Source organism: Takifugu rubripes, chromosome 13 (genome assembly GCF_901000725.2).
Source record: "Takifugu rubripes chromosome 13, fTakRub1.2, whole genome shotgun sequence".
Taxonomy (NCBI): Eukaryota; Metazoa; Chordata; class Actinopteri; order Tetraodontiformes; family Tetraodontidae; genus Takifugu; species Takifugu rubripes.
In genome coordinates, this window is record NC_042297.1 from 1,302,458 (window position 1) to 1,324,889 (window position 22,432).

Below are 22,432 nucleotides of genomic sequence, written 5' to 3' on the forward strand. Positions count from 1 at the left end.
AGTGATTCGCGTTTAGATGAGAACTTCATGGTTCCGCAGGGCCACAGTCGTGTTTAGGATCGGAACCTACAACTCTTTCCGTTCACGTATGTTTGCCTCTGTGGAGGCACGATGATGAGTCCGATTAGATCACGATGATTGTTGACACGTGTGGCGATCATGTCTTTCACGAGTTTACATGAGACGATTTCTTTACTTTTTTATTACGTGTCAACATTTTATAGGAAACACTTGTTATCAATTCTCCACCGGTCGGAGCCACTCAACTGCGTCTATTGAAATTGGCGTTCAACTATTTAAATACAGCGATTCAAACTCTAAATAATTAGGTCGAAGCTGTTAAATGGTGAAAGTATATTGTCCGTAATCTATTGTGAAGTGACGTAACCTCTATTCAGGAATATTAAATGCTGAAGAGAGCCGGGGAGAGACGTCACTTCCGGAACCCACCCATTCCGGGCTCAGCCAATCAGGAGGAGGCGGAGAAAAGCTCCTACGGAAGCCCCGACGGGTCAGACCACTGTTAAACCGTTCGCGATCGCGAGATTGGCAGTCGGACACTCGCCCATTAGTGAGATAATGTAAAGATGGGACCGCTGTTAAAGGCCACGGGTGTCCTCTGAAGCCGTGACCGTGCGTGTTCGCCCCCCCCCCCCCGCGGCTTGATGCCGAGCGGGAGTAACGGCCGAGAGCGATTCAGGTGGCGGCTTCAAGGAGACGACGGCGATGCAACGTAGGCAGCTGGAAGAAAGGGCTTTTCTGCCATGAACGAGCGTCCGGGAGCCCGGTTTTCTGATCACACGGGCGCGCTGCCGAGCGGACGACGGCTGGTTTTCGTGTTTTAATGCTTTATTGGATGCTTGCGAGAGATCCGCGTTCCACCGTCGACAGCGAGGACACAACTTTTGGGGAATGGCAGGTCGGAGCCGAAGAGCGTGGTTCAGCGTCCTGCTGGGGCTGGTGGTCGGCTTCACGCTGGCGTCCAGGCTCATTCTGCCCAAAGCCACCGAGCTGAAAAAGGCAGGGCAGAAGCGGAAGGCGAACCCGGCCGGGTGTGGACTGAACAGCGGGCTCCTGAAGGAGCACCGCCGGGGCCACTGGCCCGCGCAGGATAACGGTTCCCCGGCGACCGAGCACCCTGGCTCCAGGTCCAACGAGTTCCTCTTCGTCGGTGTCATGACGGCCCAGAAATACCTGAACAACCGAGCCGTGGCCGCGCACAGGTGAGTCGGAACAGGGCTGCTTGTGTCCGCCCGAAGGGTGACTTTGTCATTAGCGCCATCATGGAGCCGTCTTTAGAAGCTTACCTGGCCCGAGAGGGGCCCGGCCCCGGGCACGGACGGTCCACCTGCTCGGGCTTAAGGCTGCGTGTCTCACCTCGGTGTCCATCTCCACGGACCGGTGCCCCCCAGCCCGGAGGAGATCCACCGAGATGGTGCCGTTGACCCGCTTTATCGCGCACGTCTTTGCGCCATTAGTTCTTGTAAATGTACGGTGGCGTTTCAACAATGAAAGTCTTTGTGCTCTGCTAAAGTCCAGCCTTTAAATACGTGTTTTAACGGATTCGTTGATGACTGGGGTCAGAGGTCATTCAGATGGGTGTTCTGGAGGATTTAAGCTCTGATGGATCTGAAGGTTGTTTGATGGAATCGGGTGGAAGTCTAAATCTGCCTGCGAGGGGAGGGTCGTCTCAATGGTTCCCCGGTGGACACCAGTCCGAGGAGCTGCCCCTTTCTGCTCCGTGTGAGTGGGGGGTGGGGGGGGGGGCGATGCACCCTTTTACCTGTCCGTCTCCACGCCACTGACCTTAAGAGTGAAGGCGTGGCCTCCCCGGGACGCTCCCAGTCACCTGACCGGTGCAACTGTGGACTTTCCCCCTTCAATTGTGCGTTTGTGTCTCCAGTAAATGTGTTGTCCAGTATGGGGGACAGCATCTGTTCGTCTCCGTCTCCTCCGTCAGACAAGCTGGCACAATCCAAGCTGAGCTCTTTTACCCTGAGTATTTAATGATCTGCCCATCTTCTGTTAATTACCCAGCTACTGGGGCAACAGGCCGTGCTGGAGGGCATCCCAGGAAATGGCTCTCCGGTCCGGATGTGTGTCCTCCACCTGGGCAATGGAGCCCCGATGCTGCCCCGCTGCTGTAATCGTCCCCTTTGTCCCTGTGTTGTTTATAGGACGTGGGCACAGACCATCCCAGGCCACGTGGAGTTCTTCTCCAGCGAAGGTTCCGACACCTCCATACCCATCCCTATAGTGGCTCTGAGGAACGTGGACGACTCGTATCCACCCCAGAAGAAGTCCTTCATGATGCTCAAGTACATGCACGACCATTACCTGGACAAGTACGAGTGGTTCATGAGGGCCGACGATGACGTCTACATCAAAGGCGAGAAGCTGGAAGGCTTCCTGCGCAGCCTCAACAGCAGCGAGGCCATCTTCCTGGGACAGACGGGGATGGGGGCCCGGGATGAGCTCGGAAAACTGGCCCTGGAGCCCGGAGAGAACTTCTGCATGGGCGGCCCCGGGGTCATCATGAGCAGAGAGGTCCTCAAGAGGATGGTGCCCCACATCAGAGAGTGCCTGCAGGAGATGTACACCACCCACGAGGACGTGGAGGTGGGCCGCTGCGTGCGCAGGTTCGCCGGCGTCCAGTGCGTCTGGTCCTATGAGGTAAGAGTCCCGTCGTAGCTCGAACAGAACTTGCTCGGGGCCCGTTTGATGTGTTTCAGGGTGGGTACCGCGGTGGTGACATCACAGCAGCGAAGGTGTGGGGGGGGGCGTTGGCCAATATTTACCCCGGGCGCATTGTTGAAGCTGACTCGCTGCCCCGCGTGGTGGTTTACACAAACGTGGGAGTCCGGGCCGAGGAACTTCCTCCTGGGACGCGTGCACGGTCTGCTCCCTGACATGTCTGTGCACGGCGGCGCCACAGACGGGCGCTCATGTGACCGCTCTTCACTCCGACCGCATTCCTTCCCAGACCAACAAAAGCTCCTCAGTGGTGCGCGGCTTTAGAGGCCGAACTGTTTACTGGCCACGTTTAGAGGCGCAGCGCAGTTGCGTTTGTTTCCTGTCCAACAGTTATTAACTGGGCCACATTAGGGGGGCGGGGCCAGGCTGGTCCTGGGGGCGGGGCCAGGCTGGTCCTGGGGGCGGGGCCAGGCTGGTGCTTTTGGATGCTGTTTCCCTTTGAAGACTTCTGGAGGCCGCGAGGCGGCCGTGATGAATGCCGGCGTGTTCCAGCGGCCTCGTCCGTCACGGCCTGGCGGGGGGGGGGTTTCACACTTGTGCTCCAGTGTGACCGTCGCTGCTGTGGTGGCCCCCGGTCATGAGGGGTCGCGCTCGTGTGGAATGTTTCCCTTTCCCTGCCCACGCACGCTCGCAGCGCGCAGACTTTTTAATCTCCTTAACGTGCAGAAGCCCTGCCAGCGCGTGGCCCCCCCGAGGATTTGGTGGTTAATTTGCTCTGCATTCTATCACAACTGGCCCCGACACAGCGTGCGTTTGTGCGTTTCACTCCGCATTCCACAGGTTTGCACCCTTTAAAGTGTGTAACGGTCGAATGTAGTGGGCTGATTAGAGGACGGGACCGTGAGGCAGGCTGCTCCAAGGTCTATATATAGAAGCAGGACGGTTATGTCCATCCCAGCATGCATCACACTGCAGATAATGAGCAAGAGGCAGGAAACCCTGGAGGAACTGTGTCGTAAAGACGAACCCGTGGGGGGGCCCGTTCAGTCAGGGTTGCGGTAAACTCGCCAGATTTCCTCAGACGAGCCGGTGTTGGGTCATCTGCCTGTTCCAGTCCTCCCTTAGCATCACACCAGGTAGTTAAGCCTCACATCTGTTACCTATAGAGGTTATTATTAGATCACATATCAGGATTGCCCGGCGACGGCTCGTCCCATAGGCCTGCTGCGGGTTTGCTCGAAGGTTCGGGCAGCGCTAGTTGTCTTTTTAACGTGACCAACACCATCAAGTATTTGGGAGTTGGCTGGTTTGCTAACGAGGGCAGCGACCCACCCGTGAGGTCGTTGGGCTCTTCTCTTATCTGGTCGTCAGTTGATGTGTATTTGTGGAGCTCTCGGGCTCAGCCCATCCACAGGGAAGTCAACCAGCAACTTTGGGAGTGATGCCTCAACACACTCTTATCAGTGTGTGTTTTTCCTCTCCCTCACCTCCCCCACCGCCACACATTCTCCACAGCTAACCTCACGTAGTTTCAGACTTCCTGTTAGCGCCGCTCTGACTCTCCTCAGCAGCAGCTTTTTGTTATGCTAAAGGGGGGGCGCCGCCAGCGAGGCCCGAAGAGCAAATAAATGCTAACGCTGGTGCATAAATAAACACTGATGCTGGTGGCTGAATTAGCATGAGATGCATCAGCGTTGTGTGTGTGTGTGTGTGTGTGTGTGTTAGTAACATTTGGAGTCTAGTAGCAACCAGTGGAACTGGTCAAAGCCTGGCTGGGCTGTGGGTTGTTGGGTTTTAGAACACAGTTTGATTCCCTCTGGAATTGTTACTTGTGCTAACTATATTTGCTGTACCCTCACCCACCCTCACCCACCCTCCCCAACCCTGACCAACCCTCCCCAACCCTCACTCACCCTCACCCACCCTGACCCACCTTCCCCAACCCTCCCCAACCCTGACCAACCCTCCCCAACCCTCAACCACCCTGACCAACCCTCCCCAACCCTCAACCACCCTGACCAACCCTCACCCACCCTCACCAACCCTCACCCACCCTGACCCACCTTCCCCAACCCTCCCCAACCCTGACCAACCCTCCCCAACCCTCACCCACCCTGACCAACCCTCACCCACCCTCACCCACCTTCCCCAACCCTGACCAACCCTCACCCACCCTGACCAACCCTCACCCACCCTGACCAACCCTGACCCACCCTCACCAACCCTCACCCACCCTGACCAACCCTCACCCACCCTGACCAACCCTCCCCAACCCTCACCCACCCTCACCCACCCTGACCCACCCTCACCCACCCTCCCCTCCCCTCACCCACCCTCACCCACCCTGACCAACCCTCCCCCACCCTCCCCAACCCTCCCCCACCCTCACCCACCCTCCCCAACCCTCCCCCACCCTCCCTGTAGCATGCAGACCCAGAGCTGGGTCCTGTGGCAGTAGCATTAGCGGCTGAGGAGCTGATGAGTTTACTCCGTGCTGTCTGATTGCTATTGCTAGTGAGGAGCTGGGAGGAATCCCTGTTTCCCTGCACAGCTAATGGGAATCACAAGGCTGCACTGCTGAGGGCCGCAGGTCCAGCCACTAATCCTAATTTCTCCAGAGCAGCTTGCGGGGCTGCCAACCTGCCGTCAGAGTGTACGGTCTTACATGCAAACTCATCGTGCTAACAACAGCTCCTTTGTGCTCTTAGCTTCCTCTTTCGCTCTGGCAGAACCAGCATGTTCCTCATTTCTGATTGAGTTTGTCCAAATGAGCTCGGCTTTGATCTGAGCGACACGTCGGTTCATGCTGCGTAGGTTCGTCCAACGCCTCTTTAACTCTCGTAACTGTTGGAGGGCGTGTGGTCGCTGCTCGTCACAGTTTAGCCGGTTGTTCAGCTTACGTGGACGCCTGATGTTTGCAGGACGTCGGCATGGCGGTACCAGCAGAGCAGGGTCTGTTTGTGGTGTGTTTCTCTTCACACCTTCTACGGTTACACCATGCGGCGAGATTATTGCTCTGGGTTTTCCAAGCTAATGCTAACAGCTAATGCTCAGGTGGTTCAGAAGAGTCCAGGCTCTTTCCCAAGGGCGTAGCCTTATTTTAGGAGCAAGCCTTCACTGGCAGTTCCTCCGTTGGTTCTGGAGGAGTTGACACTGGTCCGTCTGTGAAATAATACGTGACGGTGAAACCAGGGCAGCACACAACACTGCGGCGTCACCAGCGTTTGATGTCACCGTTTGCAACGTTATTTTTAACCTTTGGTTTCCTCCGACACCCACGTGCCAGATCTAATCGGGTCCGATGGTCTGACCGGCTGGGTGACAGAACGGGCAGCTCGGAGACACACTGCAGGGCTGCCGACGCTTTAGGATAAGTAAAATCCCCATTTTTACTTATCGTAGCCCCGCGTGACGGAGCCACGTTGGCGAAGAGGGCCGGCGGCCCCGACCAGAGGCTCCGCCCACCCAAGAGATGAGACTGTTGACGACAGGGTTTGATGCTCTTGGTGGGTTTGTGGCTTCACACTTTCCTCCTGGTCCGACATCACGTACACTCGCTCTGATCGTGGCAGCAGTGTGTGCTGCAGGGAGCTTTCCACCTCTGTCACACACACACACACACACACACACACACACACAGAGGTGGAACTCCAGGTGGATCTCACCTGTGTCGATCAGGAATTCGGCAGCTTCAGCTGAGCAGGACGATGGAAGAGGTACTCAGATGGCGTCTTCAGCAGGTGCTGTGGCAGTAACGCCAAGGACAGTGTTTGTTTGGAGGGTTGCCAGGGGCAACCATACGGAATGTAAACTATGTTGCTACGCAGCCGGTCAGGTGGTTGCTATGTGACCGTCGGAGCTCTGCTTTTGATCGGCAGCATCGCTTGGTTCCATCGTCTGTCTGCCTGTGTCTGTCTGCCTGTGTCTGCCTGTGTCTGCCTGCCTGTGTCTGCCTGTGTCTGCCTGTGTCTGTCTGTGTCTGTCTGTGTCTGCCTGCCTGTCTGTGTCTGCCTGTGTCTGCCTGTGTCTGCCTGCCTGCCTGTCTGCCTGTGTCTGTCTGCCTGTGTCTGCCTGTGTCTGCCTGCCTGTGTCTGCCTGTGTCTGTCTGCCTGTGTCTGCCTGTGTCTGCCTGCCTGTGTCTGCCTGTGTCTGTCTGTGTCTGCCTGTGTCTGCCTGTGTCTGTCTGTGTCTGCCTGCCTGCCTGTCTGCCTGTGTCTGTCTTCCTGTCTGTGTCTGCCTGCCTGTCTGTCTGTGTCTGCCTGTGTCTGTCTTTGTCTGTCTGTCTGTGTCTGTCTGCCTGTGTCTGCCTGTGTCTGCCTGTCTGTCTTTGTCTGCCTGTGTCTGCCTGTCTGTCTTTGTCTGCCTGTGTCTGTCTGTCTGTCTGTCTGTCTGTCTGTCTGTCTGTGTCTGCCTGTGTCTGTGTCTGCCTGTGTCTGCCTGTGTCTGCCTGCCTGTCTGTCTGTCTGTCTGTCTGCACTACCCAGCCCAAGTGTTGGTTTTGAGGTCTCTTTTCCCATCATGCATCTGGGCATCTAGGACGCTTGGATGGATGGAAGTTGACTTTCAGCCCCTGGGTCGGTTTCCTGAGCTCCAGGCCAAAGTCTTTGTGCCTCATTGATGGGACGGACGTCCTCGGGCTGGTTGGAGCAGGAGCGTGCCTGCAGTGATGTACGGAGCGGAGCGGCCTTGAGGCCGCCTCTAACGAGCCTCTAACGAGCCTCTAACGAGCCACCAACGTTCAGCTTTATCTCTAGCGGCCTGCGCCAGCCGCCTCCGCTGGGCTCGCTATGATTAGCCGAGTCCCTTCCTGCGCGCCCATTGAGGGCAGCTGTCCGTCCCCTGCCGGTTCTCCGGGATCCTGAGGTGCCTCCTCCCCTCCTGCTCCTTCCATAATGACTCCTATCACAGTCACTCACCCTGGTAGTGAAGCCAGGTGCACCTAATTAAAGGAGATTAGGTCGTAAGAGTCTTACAAAGGCCCCCGCGGATCTCCGCCATGTGTTTCCTCCTCATAGATGAGACGCAGCAGCAGGAAGTGACACCACTTAAACGGCCTTCTACCTCCTACCCGATCGACCGGGGGTCGGAATTTCAGTCGTTTTCGTTGGCCGCGATAAAAGCGCGCAGCCGCCAGAGATCGGCAAGGTCGATCACCAAGCACACCAAGGTCAGATAAGGAGGCGGCGTGCTGGAGATAACCCTGTCTCCAGCCGTATCGCTCAGACACAAACTGCAGTCCCAGGTTTGAACGCTACCACGTGGACACGTCCCGTCGCTGTCCTGTCCCTCTCGGCTCTCTTCCTCGTCCAGTAAATGGTTGCTAAGAGCGTTGCTGAGGGCAGAGGAGGCTTCGGGGACAGTACCTCCATGTGTTTGCTCTAATAAGGAAACCAGTTTTCCTCAGCATGTCGGTGCTGGAAAAAGTCGGGCTAAAGTGTTGGTAGAGTGTTCATGCGTACGGAGCGCTTGTAGCTAACGTAGCTGCCGGAGTAGAAAGGTGTCTTTGTGGACAGCAGCAGCTTGGAGTTTGTACTGGACTCGGGTTGCAGCTCCAGCAAGGTCGGGAGAGGTGAGGATGCCGTTCTGAACAGGAAACCAGAGCATGACTGTGTCTCTCTCAGCTCCGTGCACGTGGGCCCCAGGTACAGTGTAGCCTCAGGTTTTCTTTGACGTCCTAATTATGTTGTAGCTAACAAAAGCCGTAAGCATGTTGTTTAGGCGATGCCTGGTTGGAGATTTAAGGGAAAACCTTCGGTCTGCTGCTACTGCGGCTGCTACTGCTGCTGCTGCTGCTGCTGCTACTGCTGCTGCTACTGCTGCTGCTGCTGCTGCTACTATTGCTACTGCTGCTGCTGCTGCTACTGCTGCTACTGCTGCTGCTGCTGCTGCTGCTACTGCTACTATTGCTACTGCTGCTGCTGCTGCTACTGCTGCTACTGCTACTACTGCTACTATTGCTACTGCTGCTGCTGCTGCTACTGCTGCTACTGCTGCTACTGCTACTGCTGCTACTGCTACTATTGCTACTGCTGCTGCTACTACTGCTGCTGCTACTGCTGCTGCTACTACTGCTGCTACTATTGCTACTGCTGCTACTGCTACTGCTGCTACTACTGCTGCTATTGCTACTGCTGCTACTGCTACTGCTACTGCTACTGCTGCTGCTGCTGCTACTGCTGCTGCTGCTACTGCTGCTACTGCTGCTGCTACTATTGCTACTGCTGCTACTGCTACTGCTGCTACTACTGCTGCTATTGCTACTGCTGCTACTGCTACTGCTACTGCTACTGCTGCTACTGCTACTGCTACTGCTACTGCTACTGCTGCTACTACTGCTGCTATTGCTACTGCTGCTACTGCTACTGCTACTGCTACTGCTGCTACTACTGCTGCTATTGCTACTGCTGCTGCTGCTGCTGCTGCTGCTGCTGCTGCTACTGCTGCTACTGCTGCTGCTACTATTGCTACTGCTGCTACTGCTACTGCTGCTACTACTGCTGCTATTGCTACTGCTGCTACTGCTACTGCTACTGCTGCTGCTACTGCTGCTACTGCTGCTGCTACTATTGCTACTGCTGCTACTGCTACTGCTGCTACTGCTGCTGCTGCTACTATTGCTACTGCTGCTACTACTGCTGCTACTACTGCTGCTACTGCTGCTGCTACTATTGCTACTGCTGCTACTGCTACTGCTGCTGCTACTATTGCTACTGCTGCTACTGCTGCTACTGCTGCTGCTACTGCTGCTGCTGCTACTGCTGCTACTGCTGCTGCTGCTGCTGCTGCTACTACTACTACTACTACTACTACTGCTGCTACTGCTGCTCTGCTGCTGCTGCTGCTGCTACTGCTGCTGCTGCTGCTACTGCTACTGCTACTACTGCTCTGCTACTGCTGCTGCTACTGCTACTGCTGCTGCTGCTACTGCTGCTGCTACTGCTACTGCTACTACTGCTCTGCTACTGCTGCTGCTACTGCTACTGCTGCTGCTGCTACTACTACTGCTGCTGCTGCTACTGCTGCTACTGCTGCTGCTGCTACTACTACTACTGCTACTACTACTGCTGCTGCTGCTACTACTGCTGCTTTGACCAGAACAAAGACCAGAACACCTAACTCTGCTTCTAAACTGGCTCCCAGTCAGCTATAGAAAGATTCTAAGGTCTCTGATTGACTCAACATTTATTGGGAGGTGGTGATAAATGGAGTTTTTTAATGTTCTCAGCGTTGCTCAGATTCATCACATTCTTAGACGATGAACACTTACAGTAGCTCAGGGCTGAGCGAAGCAGCACAGCAGCACAAGGCCGCTGGAAAGTCACTTTTGCCAGTCGGCCCGACTGCTGACTGCGTTGTGCCGTTGGTGTTGTCATCTTGGTCTGACTCAGTGGTTTGTGAAGATGCTGTTGTGCTGCTCTCAGCAGATGTCTGAGTGGAGACGCAGAGCAGAAGCAGGCAGAGCACACAGCTTCCTCCAGCTGGGCAGCAAGACAAACCACATCAAACCAGTACAAACCAGAACAAGTTTAAAATAAAATCATCCTACTGGAGTGAGAGAAATGTCCCCCTTCTTTGACAAATAAGTGATTTTATTTCACTTTGTTGCTCATAAAAGTAATAAAAGCCTTCTTGGTACATTCTGTTAGATGAATGGAAATATGATAAACTACCATTAGAACAGGCTAAAGTCCACTCCAAAAGTTCCTGTTGTGTTATTTTAGAATAACCAGAAAGGTTGGAATCTGGCTTGGAGACAGGCCACGTTTACATATGACATATATATCTACATATAGGCTGCCTATAGGGACCGGGACAGGCTACATTATAGGGACCGGGACAGGCTACCTCTAGGGACTGGGACCGGATGCCTATAGGGACTGGGACAGGCTACCTATAGGGACCGGGACAGACTACATTATAGGGACCGGGACAGGCTACCTCTAGGGACTGGGACCGGATGCCTATAGGGACTGGGACAGGCTACCTATAGGGACCGGGACAGACTACCTCTAGGGACTGGGACCGGATGCCTATAGGGACTGGGACAGGCTGACTATAGGGACCGGGACAGACTACATTATAGGGACCGGGACAGACTACATTATAGGGACCGGGACAGGCTGCCTATAGTGACCGGGACAGCTTCTATATGCAGCCAGCGTCTATATGCTGCCAGCTTCTATATGCTGCCAGCTTCTATATGCTGCCAGCGTCTATATGCTGCCAGCTTCTATATGCAGCCAGCTTCTATATGCTGCCAGCGTCTATATGCAGCCAGCTTCTATATGCTGCCAGCTTCTATATGCTGCCAGCTTCTATATGCTGCCAGCGTCTATATGCTGCCAGCGTCTATATGCTGCCAGCGTCTATATGCTGCCAGCTTCTATATGCTGCCAGCTTCTATATGCTGCCAGCTTCTATATGCTGCCAGCGTCTATATGCTGCCAGCTTCTATATGCTGCCAGCTTCTATATGCTGCCAGCTTCTATATGCTGCCAGCTTCTATATGCTGCCAGCGTCTATATGCAGCCAGCTTCTATATGCTGCCAGCGTCTATATGCTGCCAGCTTCTATATGCTGCCAGCGTCTATATGCTGCCAGCTTCTATATGCTGCCAGCTTCTATATGCAGCCAGCGTCTATATGCTGCCAGCGTCTATATGCTGCCAGCGTCTATATGCTGCCAGCTTCTATATGCTGCCAGCGTCTATATGCTGCCAGCGTCTATATGCAGCCAGCGTCTATATGCAGCCAGCGTCTATATGCAGCCAGCGTCTATATGCAGCCAGCGTCTATATGCTGCCAGCGTCTATATGCAGCCAGCGTCTATATGCTGCCAGCGTCTATATGCAGCCAGCGTCTATATGCAGCCAGCGTCTATATGCAGCCAGCGTCTATATGCTGCCAGCGTCTATATGCTGCCAGCTTCTATATGCAGCCAGCTTCTATATGCAGCCAGCGTCTATATGCTGCCAGCGTCTATATGCTGCCAGCTTCTATATGCAGCCAGCTTCTATATGCAGCCAGCGTCTATATGCTGCCAGCGTCTATATGCAGCCAGCGTCTATATGCAGCCAGCGTCTATATGCTGCCAGCGTCTATATGCTGCCAGCTTCTATATGCTGCCAGCTTCTATATGCTGCCAGCGTCTATATGCAGCCAGCGTCTATATGCAGCCAGCGTCTATATGCTGCCAGCGTCTATATGCAGCCAGCGTCTATATGCTGCCAGCGTCTATATGCTGCCAGCGTCTATATGCTGCCAGCGTCTATATGCTGCCAGCGTCTATATGCAGCCAGCGTCTATATGCTGCCAGCGTCTATATGCTGCCAGCGTCTATATGCTGCCAGCGTCTATATGCTGCCAGCGTCTATATGCTGCCAGCGTCTATATGCTGCCAGCGTCTATATGCTGCCAGCGTCTATATGCTGCCAGCTTCTATATGCTGCCAGCGTCTATATGCTGCCAGCTTCTATATGCTGCCAGCTTCTATATGCTGCCAGCGTCTATATGCTGCCAGCGTCTATATGCAGCCAGCCTCAGAGTTATTTGATGTTTATGTCCCCTGGTTCCTCCTTCGGGGGGTGGATAATGCACGTTCTGGCACCGGCCGAGCCTCCGGCCACCACCCTCATCAGGAGATGGACGCTGTCCTCAGGTGTGACTCTCGTCCCTCCTGTCAGGTGACTCTCACTGACTGAAGCGGCAGCAAAGCTGCGCATTCTCCATCAGTTTTAATCCAAATGAGTTGGAGATGCAGGAAAACTGGTCTGAGTGTGACAGGAATGCGTTCACAATGGATCAAATATAAACATCTCAACATGTCCTCATGCATGGATATCTCTTGATTTTTGGTGCCAGTCTCAGCATTTCTAATCTTGGTCGTATTCAGCAGATCTTTGAATTGCGAGTTCTTTCCCGGGAGAATGGACAGAATGTGATTTCATAAAAGCGAGATGGCAGCACTCTCCATTCCAAGTTCCAGTCAGAGATATAAAGTGACGGCTTTTACTGCATTTGTATAACTTTTCATTCTTTTAGTTTCATTCCAGAAACTTGGGCCTTTAAAGGCAAATGAATTCTATACATCCTCTGTAGAATCCTGTGAAATGTGGGCTGGATGCTTCATAGCAAACATTTCATTTCTGGGTTTGTTCTGTGGCCGCTAACGGAAACTGAACCTTTGAAAGTCCTCTTAAACCCTAGAAGGCCTAGCAACCCTCATGGTTAGCAACCATAGCAGCAGCATAGCGTCACCCCCCCCCCCCCCAATAATGACAGGACAGTTGTACCTAATCGAAGAAGTGAGCTGTGGCCCCTGGTGCATATTTAGCTAAAAGCTGACATGGCTGCTTTTAGCAGCTATTTTCTGCGAGGGGGGGCAGTTTCCCAGGCCTCCACGTAGGTCAGTGGTGACATCTGGAAGCAGCCCACCGCTGTACCATCCTGGGATCACACAGAGGCAGGGCTGTAATTAGTTCCTCACACCCCAACAGTTCCTCCTCCTCCAGGCAGGCTGCAGGGCTGGAGGAGGGAGGGGACAGCTGAATTCCCCACACGCTCCTCAACATCTGCAGCAAACATCTGCTGCATGTGCAGCAATGCTACCTGACAAGCACACTGACCAAACCTCTCCTGGGGTTTAGCTGCTGCTGGAGGTAGCATCGTGCTCCAGAAGGTCCTGGGTTTGAATCCTTTGCTTCTCTGTGTGTAGTTTGCATGTTCCCTGCATCTGTGTGGCCTCTCTCCATTCACTCCTGCCCCTCCATGCCGAGCTCTATAATGCCTCAGCTTTGATGAAGTGCTCTTATTGATGAGAGAGAGCTCTGTGGAGCAGAGCCGACACTTCACCTACAGTAACATAAAACGTTACAAACAATTCAAACCTCTTACTAGAACAGAGTAAAGACTAAGGTGGCGCATTGCATTCACTGGTTAAAAAACAAACCCTATAAAATGAATAAAGCAACTGTAAGGCTCTTTAACTGACTATCATATGTATCACAGGTCATTCACTTGATAAACTGATAAAGCGCCACCGTTAAAAATTGTATATAACAGTAAACAATGCTCAAAGGAGAAAAAGATTTCCCTCGTTTGGAGTCACAAGATCAAAATTATTCCACCCTGGGGAAAACTTCTTAGAACGATCCATAATTGCGCAACTGCAAAACTCCATCCAACAAACCCACGACATGTCGATACAGTTTGTTTCCTTATAAACACACTTTGGCGCGGCTCATCCAAACGATACAATTCCTGTATCGGTCACGTGATTCTTTCTTAAAGCGATACACGCACCGATACGGGGGTTTCACTCTTGAGCTCTCGGCACAGTGCTGACGCACCAGTGTCGCTCGCCCATCACTAATGGATGATGGATGGATGGATGGATGGGTGATGGATGGATGGGTGATGGATGGATGGATGGTTAATGGATGGATGGATGGTTAATGGATGGATGGATGGATGGTTAATGGATGATGGATGGATGATGGATGGATGGATGGATGGATGGATGGATGGTTAATGGATGATGGATGGATGGATGGATGGATGGTTAATGGATGATGGATGGGTGATGGATGGGTGATGGATGGGTGATGGATGATGGATGGATGGATGGATGGGTAATGGATGATGGGTGGATGGATGGATGGGTGATGGATGGATGGATGGGTAATGGATGATGGATGGATGGTTAATGGATGGATGGATGGTTAATGGATGGATGGATGGTTAATGGATGATGGATGGATGGATGGATGATGGATGGATGGATGGTTAATGGATGATGGATGGATGAATGATGGATGGATGATGGATGGATGGATGGATGGTTAATGGATGATGGATGGATGGTTAATGGATGATGGATGGATGGATGGTTAATGGATGATGGATGGATGGTTAATGGATGGATGATGGATGGTTAATGGATGATGGATGGATGGAGGATGGATGGATGGGTGATGGATGATGGATGGTTAATGGATGGATGATGGATGGATGGATGGTTAATGGATGATGGAGGATGGATGATGGATGGATGATGGATGGATGGATGATGGATGGATGGATGGATGGATGGATGATGGATGGGTGGATGATGGATGGTTAATGGATGGATGGATGGATGATGGATGGGTGGATGATGGATGGTTAATGGATGGATGGATGGATGGGTGATGGATGATGGATGGTTAATGGATGATGGATGGATGGATGGATGGATGGATGATGGATGGTTAATGGATGATGGATGGATGGAGGATGGATGATGGATGGATGATGGATGGATGGATGGATGATGGATGGATGATGGATGGATGATGGATGATGGATGGATGATGGATGATGGATGGATGGATGATGGATGGATGATGGATGGATGATGGATGGATGATGGATGGATGGAGGATGGATGATGGATGGATGATGGATGGATTTCCCTCCACATAACATGATCTTGTCCCAGTTCCTCCCAGGACATCCTTGTATTTAATGCAGCCAGCAGCTTGTTGTTGTTGTTGTTGTTGTTGTTGTTGTATTTCTGTGTGCTTTGTTGTGTCTACTTGGTGTATTCTGCTGTGAAGGTTGATTTTAGACGGTCAGGGTCAGGGTCAGGTTTGTCTACGGTCCATTTCCTTTGTGTTTTGAGCCTCTAGAGGAGGAACCCCTATGACAGGACAAACCTTGGGACGTGGTGCCCTGACTGGTTCCTGGTCTCCGACTCAGGACTCGAGTCGGCGCTCCCAACAGGAACGTGTGTTGAGACGTCGGGGAAAGTTCTCCGTTGGACGTGAGGGCTTGTTTAGGCAGCGACTAAGGTCGATTACAGGCTTTCAGAAGCACATTGACTACCAGTCGTTGGGCGTATTTGTGTAAAAAATCACTTGTCCCTGAGATTTCCTGCACCCACAGTTTGGTTCTTGTTCTCTCTGAAGCCTGCATGGGCGGCTCACTAAATGCTGCTTCCAGAGAACAGCAGGACTCCACAAGTATGCCGTTGCCCAACAAACAGCTATAATTACCTTCGACAATAAAAAAAAAAAAGAAAACCTGCCCAACACTGGGCAGATTTTCCCTTCACTTTCACGGAAGGTTTTAATTTAGAATTTAGGCCTTTGCCGTGATGTCACAAAGTGCTTCTTGCTGTGGATCCACCCAAGCTCGGCTGGTCTGGAGGAGCAGGATCACAGCTACGAGCTGAGGAGCCATAGCCGGTCCTCTTTGGCACCAGCTCCTGATTAAACGGGTTCTAGCTGCCTTGAAGAGATTTAAACGTCACCATGACCACCAGAACCTCTTTTTCCTCACAGAGCCTTAGTTCCTACCTGACAGAACTAAACACCTGTTCATACCTGTCCATTTAGGAAGAGGAGAACTCTCTGTGGTACCAGATGTGGGCCTGACGGTCGCGTCTGGATCACCGGTCCTGTCCAGCGTCCTGTCCAGCTGGTAGCACTAAATCATGATTAGTCGTCTCCTGATTGAGACAATAATTCTCCTTTGTTCCTCTGTGACAACCACGTCCACTCCTCTTCCTACTCGTTACAACGTTATGGCCGTCGTAACCAGCGGTCCTTCATGGGTCGCAAATTCACAGCAGGTCCTAAAGCGTGAGCTACACAAAGAGCTCGCACGTCAAACACACCCATCACACCCGCCATCTTGGTGGAGTTTAACTGTTGTGTGAGTTAAGACGTGAGACCTGTCAACTGCTGTCTGAGTAAGAAAGCTGCCTGTGTTGGGGGGGGGGGGGGGGGGGGGGAGTAAGAAAGCTGCCTGTGTGTGTGTGTGTGGGGGGGGGGGCTGAAATGGTCAGATAACAGCCTGATGTTAGTGGCTTTAGCTCTGTCAGAAAGGGAACATCATGGCTGAATATGAAGAGAGACCCCTGACATTAACCCCTAACTCCTACCCCTATCCCCTAACCCTTAACTTTTGATCCTAACCCCTAACTCCTAGCCCCTAACCCCTTAAATCCTAACCCTAACCCTTAACATTTGACCCTTAACTTTTGACCCTAACCCTTAAATCCTAATCCTAACCCTTAGCCCTTAACCCTTAAATCTTAACCCTAACCCTTAGCCCTTAACCCTTAACTTTTGACCCTAACCCTTAAATCCTAACCCTAACCCCTAGCCCCTAACCCTTAAATCCTAACCCTAACCCTTAGCACTTAACCCTTAACATTTGACCCTAACTCCTAACCCCTAGCCCTTAAATCCTAACCCTAACCCTTAGCTCTTAACCCTTAACTTTTGACCCTAACCCCTAACTCCTAGCCCCTAACCCTTAAATCCTAACCCTAACTCTGAACCCCTAGCTCCTAACCCTTAACCCCTAACCCATAGCTCTTAGCTCTTAACTCCTATCCTTTAATAAGGAGGAAGAGAAGCAGACAAACTACACAACTACAAGGAAATGTGTCAATGACGTCATCTCTGACCTGCCAGGTGTGCAAATGGATGAATAAACCAAAGCAGCGGTTGAAGCAAACATGTCAGTGCTTGCTCAGTGTAGCTGTGGGTGTCTGCTCCCTCACTGCTCCAGTTCTCTGGAGAAAGGTGTGTGTGTGTGTTTAGGTGCGTACAGCCAGAAAATGCCCTTAAATCCTAAATCCCTGAACCCCAAATTGTTGCCTTTGTTTTTTTAGAGAGACCTCAAGAATTATCCAAAGTCATTAACGGAGCTTTAAGCTATTATTAGGTTACAATTCCAGCTTGAAAAGATTCACCTGCTTTTGTTTAAAACTAAAGACTCTTCTGGCTGGACTCTTCAGCTGGAGTCAACGTTTCGGGAGGGGGGGGGGGGCGACAAGCCTCCACATAACCTGTAACTAGTCTGTTGGCTGTCAGAGGATGTTGTGAGGTTAATGACTGTGAAGACATGGCATTAATGAGACGTAAGCTACAGCGGCGACCATGAAAGTGGAGGATGTTAATGACGGTGGAGCTGTGGGGGGGGGCCATAAACATCCTGACCCCCGACCCTTCAGCAGATGACCGCTGGTGCTTTCCCTGCTGGATGCAGTCTGAGCCGGAACAAAGCTCTTCTTCACCACAGGGGAGGCAGGAAACTACTCAGCACAGCTTAAACTTGGGTCCCAAAACCAAGCAGAGGATTGTAAAACGGGAGAAACTGGAAAGGCAGTTTTCTTATTTTCATTCTGAGTAGGAACAAAGAAAAAGCCTTTGCTTTGATCTACTAGGTGCTCTGGGAAGAACTGACCACCTTTTAAGGCCAACGTTTCTTCATCACATCACAAAAACAGCTAAAGCTGTAACCAGCACAACTATTCCCCATTTCTGGAGTGACCCTTCACCCCTGCAGCCCAACAAGACCTCCGTTATTGAGGTGATTACTGGGCTTTGATTGGCTGGCAGGAAGCACTGTGGACGAGTTGCTCGTGCACTTCCTGCCATCGCGTAAAGCCTCTGCTATCACTTTCCTGTAGTCTCAGACTTGTCCTGTCTTATTCCCTGCACAGCCCCCCCAGGGATCTGGCTTGTGGCTGCATTCCAGTGCCATCCTCTCAAATTAGACTTTCCAGGGGTTGCAGCTGTTCCCTCCCCTGGAAGCCACCACACAATCCTGCCTTTCTGACCGGGATCGAGTTCCTTCCAGCTGCTCCCAGGCAGCTGTCTCAATGTTTACACTTTCCACTTTCTGCTATTTGATAAAGCGTTGGGTGGTGAAGCCGAGGCAGGTCTGTGGTCATCGCCCAGTCACTCGCTCGGGGGGATGGGGGGTATGACTCGGGACACTTTTCCTGAGCAGTTATTGGAGCGATTGTGAATGATTCTGCCTCTGAAGTACCACCATGTTGATACTAAACGGGCTCCTCTTCTGCCTCCGCAGATGCAGCAGCTCTTCTACGAGAACTATGAACCAAACAAGAAGGGTTACATTCGAGACCTGCACAACAGCAAGATCCACCGCGCCATCACGCTGCACCCCAACAAGAACCCCCCCTACCAGTATCGCCTGCACAGCTACATGCTCAGCCGTAAGATCGCAGACCTGCGCCACCGGACCATCCAGCTCCACCGGGAGATCGTTCAGATGGGCCGCTACGGCGCGGCGGAGCCCAGTCGAGAGAACCTCCAGCTGGGCATGCCGCCGTCGTTCATGCGCTTCCACCCGCAGCAGAGAGACGACGTTCTGGAGTGGGAGTTTCTGACGGGCAAATACTTGTTCTCTGCGTCTGATGGTCAGCCCCCTCGCCGGGGGATGGACTCCTCCCAGCGACAAGCGCTGGACGACATCATCATGCAAGTTATGGAGATGATCAACGCCAACGCCAAGACGCGGGGGCGGGTGATCGATTTCAAGGAAATCCAGTACGGTTACCGGAGAGTCAACCCCCTGTACGGGGCCGAGTACGTGCTCGACCTGCTGCTGCTGTACAAGAAGCACAAAGGGAAGACCATGACGGTTCCAGTGAGGAGGCACGCCTACCTGCAGCAGACCTTCAGCCAGATCCAGTTCAGAGAGGAAGACGAGATGGACGCCAGAGCTCTGGCCAGTCACATCAACAAGGACTCCGACTCCCTCTCGTTCCTGTCAAACTCCCTTAAGATGCTGGTCCCCTTCAAGCTGGCCACGTCCGGCCAGGACCAGAGCGAGCCCAAGGAGAAGAAAATCAACATCCTGGTGCCCCTGTCGGGACGCTATGACATCTTTGTGCGCTTCATGGCCAACTTTGAACGGATTTGCCTGATCCCCAACCAGAACGTGAAGCTGCTGGTCCTGCTCTTCAGCACGGACAACAACACCGAGCGGGTGAAGCAGGTGGAGCTGATGAGGGAGTACCACATCAAGTATCCACGGGCCGAGATGGAGATAAAGCCGGTCACCGGCTCCTTCTCCAGGGCTCTGGCTCTGGAAGTGGGCTCCCTGCATTTTTCCAACGACTCCCTGCTTTTCTACTGCGACGTGGATTTGCTCTTTACCAGCGAGTTCCTCAAAAGATGCCGGGCCAACACGGCTCTGGGGGAGCAGGCCTACTTCCCCATCATCTTCAGCCAGTACGACCCTAAGGTGGTGTATGCCGGGAAGGTGCCCAGCAACAACCACTACGTCTTCACGTCCAAGACGGGCCTGTGGCGGAACTACGGCTTCGGGATCGTGTGTGTGCACAAGGGAGACTTGGTTCGAGCTGGAGGGTTCGATACCTCCATACAGGGTTGGGGACTGGAGGACGTGGACCTTTTCAACAAATTTGTCCAGTCGGGGGTCAAGTTGTTCAGGAGCACAGACACGGGGATTGTGCACATCCACCACCCGGTCATATGTGACCCCAACCTGGAGGCCAAGCAGTACAAGATGTGCTTGGGCTCCAAAGCCTCGTCGCACGGCTCCACCCAACAGCTCGCAGAGCTCTGGCTGGAGAAGAACGACCACGGCTTCAGGAGACTGGCCGGCAATAACGACTCAGTCAGGACAGCATGAGAGACTGGAAAGCCGAGGCTGGACCGGGTTCGCCCCCTCCCCCGCCGGCATTTCTCTACCTAATTTATTTTTTTATTTTTAAAAGACTTACTGTAGATATATTTTCAGAATATATCTTTTTTTTTTGTTTTGTTTTTTTTTTAACAAAGACGGCGAGGAACAACTTCTAATCAGGCTGGCCTCTACTTGCAATACCTGCTGGAGGGTTGTTGGACCCACTGGTGCCTGAGCGGCCCGGACGGACCCCGGCCCCGGAGGAGTGTCCTGTCCCGGTACCCAGGAGTCCAGCAGTGCTCAGAGACACCTGATGGTTGTGTGTGGACACGCGTCTCCAGTTGTTGGACAGACGGCGCCGCTCACGTCGGCACGCTTTGGACCACGAGACTGTTCCTGTTCGTTCCCGTCTGTAAACCCAACTGCTGGATTTTCACCCTTTGCTGTCTAATTTATTGAATTTGTAGCTGATGTCAACCACACGACTGTCGGACCCGTGTGCCGAAAGGCTGGAGCCCGGTTGATTGTGGGTTCGTTTTATCTCCTTTTGGCTAAACTCATAATCACCAAAGAGTTTGCTTCAGAAGAGGGTGTGTGTGTGAGTGTGTGTGTGCTCGTGCAACATGAAACTGGCTGAACAGTGAAGCGTAAACACTTCGGCTCTGTTTATCCGAGGCAGAGACGGGTCTGGTCGTGACTCCGGCCCCCAGCGGCGCTCTGGTCCACCAGCTCCAACGCCTGTTTCTCCTTCCATGGTCCCCTTTGAGGCTGTTGAGGCTGGTCCCAGTGGACGGGGGTGTGGCGTCTGTCCCGCTTCTACTTAGCTTCGGTGTTCTATCTGGCCTGTTGCTCCAGAGTCCGTGTCCTGGTCCTGTATGTCCCTCTCCATGGACGGAACGTCCCGCTATAGCATTACACCATGATGTAACAGGATGAGTCCCGCTTCTTTTCTTTTAGTTTTATCTTTTTTGTAACTCGCGTTCTTTCAGCCCCACCTAACTGGGCTCGGTTTTATATTTAAATTAAATAAAATGGGGGAAGACATGTTTTATTGTGCGCAGTCTTTTGTTCGCTGTCAAGCTCTCGCACGTAAACACACGCGCGAATGAATGACAGATGCGCAGAGAGCCGAGTCAGCACAAGTGAGGCAACGCGACTTCGGATCAGAGGTGTTTCTTCACTGTGAAACTCTAAAAGGGGAAACCCAGTTGGTTAATGATTGTAATTTAGATTTCTGAGCTAAAGTGACAGAAGACACCCCCCCCCCGAGGACAACGGGCTCAGGATCTGAAAGTAGTCTGGTTCTTATTACACTCTTGTACCAGTGCTGAGTCGTCCAACATTTAATAACCAGCGAGATCTGAATTCAACTAATAAGAGAAACCAAAGACAGAATGTCCCACTAACAGGACCTGACATCTGCTACACAGGCTGCTGGACGCTTTATGCAGAGACGCACAGCTCGAATGTTCCAGACGCTGGAGCTCAGGTGCTTCTGCAGAGCTTCTCTTCATCTGCGTCTGTTTAGCTGCTGCTCAGAACTGGAGGCTTCAGGAGCCTCCTGAGCAACCTGGAGGCTTCGGGAGCCTCCTGAGCAACCTGGAGGCTTCGGGAGCCTCCTGAGCGTCATCCCGGAGGCTTCGGGAGCCTCCTGAGCGTCATCCCGGAGGCTTCGGGAGCCTCCTGAGCGTCATCCCGGAGGCTTCGGGAGCCTCCTGAGCGTCATCCCGGAGGAAGGAAAATGTTTATTTGTTTGTTGGTCCTGGTTTTTGACAGATGCTCGCGTCACTTTCTGGCTCCTCAGCCTCTAGATGCTGGAGTTCTACGAAGAGCTGAATATTCTCGCTCTTTCCTCGAGCTACTGGACTCATACTTATCATTCATTCCAAAGCTTCTGGACTATAAACCAAACCATTTAGTGATCAATCTGCTGCTGCACCCAAATATTCCAAGTTAAGGGAAACGTGAGGCAGATTGTGAAAGCAAGACGAAGGTTCCTGTTTCAGCCCATGTGGAGAACGTTGAGCCTCTTACCTGTGCTTAAGCCAAACCAGATGCTAGCAGCTATCTTTATCATTCCATTATGCATGACCCCCCCATGGCCACCATCACCGCCAGAGGCTTCAAAGACAGAAGGAAAACAGCCTCCTGGTGCTTTAACGTCCTGTAAAAGTTCCCTTTTCCCCCACGAAGAGTCACTGGGTCCAATTCCTGAGAGGTTCTCTGCTCCAACATTGTCATAGCTGGAAGTCACACACACACACACACACACACACACACACACA

General features: G+C 52.7%; 1 protein-coding gene across 1 annotated transcript; it reads left to right on the top strand.

The window, feature by feature from the left end:
* Nucleotides 1-231: 231 nt before the first annotated feature.
* LOC115251938 (chondroitin sulfate synthase 1-like) lies at nt 232-21,191 on the top strand. Its single transcript, XM_029845781.1, has 3 exons — nt 232-1,223; nt 2,178-2,673; nt 18,561-21,191. Exons 1-3 carry the CDS (start codon nt 913-915, stop codon nt 20,151-20,153), a joined length of 2,400 nt encoding a protein of 799 aa, XP_029701641.1. The 5' UTR covers nt 232-912; the 3' UTR covers nt 20,154-21,191.
* The last annotated feature ends 1,241 nt before the right edge of the window (nt 21,192-22,432 follow it).

What these genes read in the sequence shown, in the direction of transcription:
- LOC115251938 (XM_029845781.1), top strand. Translation starts at nt 913, where the DNA reads ATGGCAGGTCGGAGCCGAAGAGCGTGGTTCAGCGTCCTGCTGGGGCTG. An exon ending in CGAGCCGTGGCCGCGCACAG is followed by an intron (nt 1,224 to 2,177) that starts GTGAGTCGGAAC and finishes TGTTGTTTATAG; the next exon opens with GACGTGGGCACAGACCATCC. An exon ending in AGTGCGTCTGGTCCTATGAG is followed by an intron (nt 2,674 to 18,560) that starts GTAAGAGTCCCG and finishes CTGCCTCCGCAG; the next exon opens with ATGCAGCAGCTCTTCTACGA.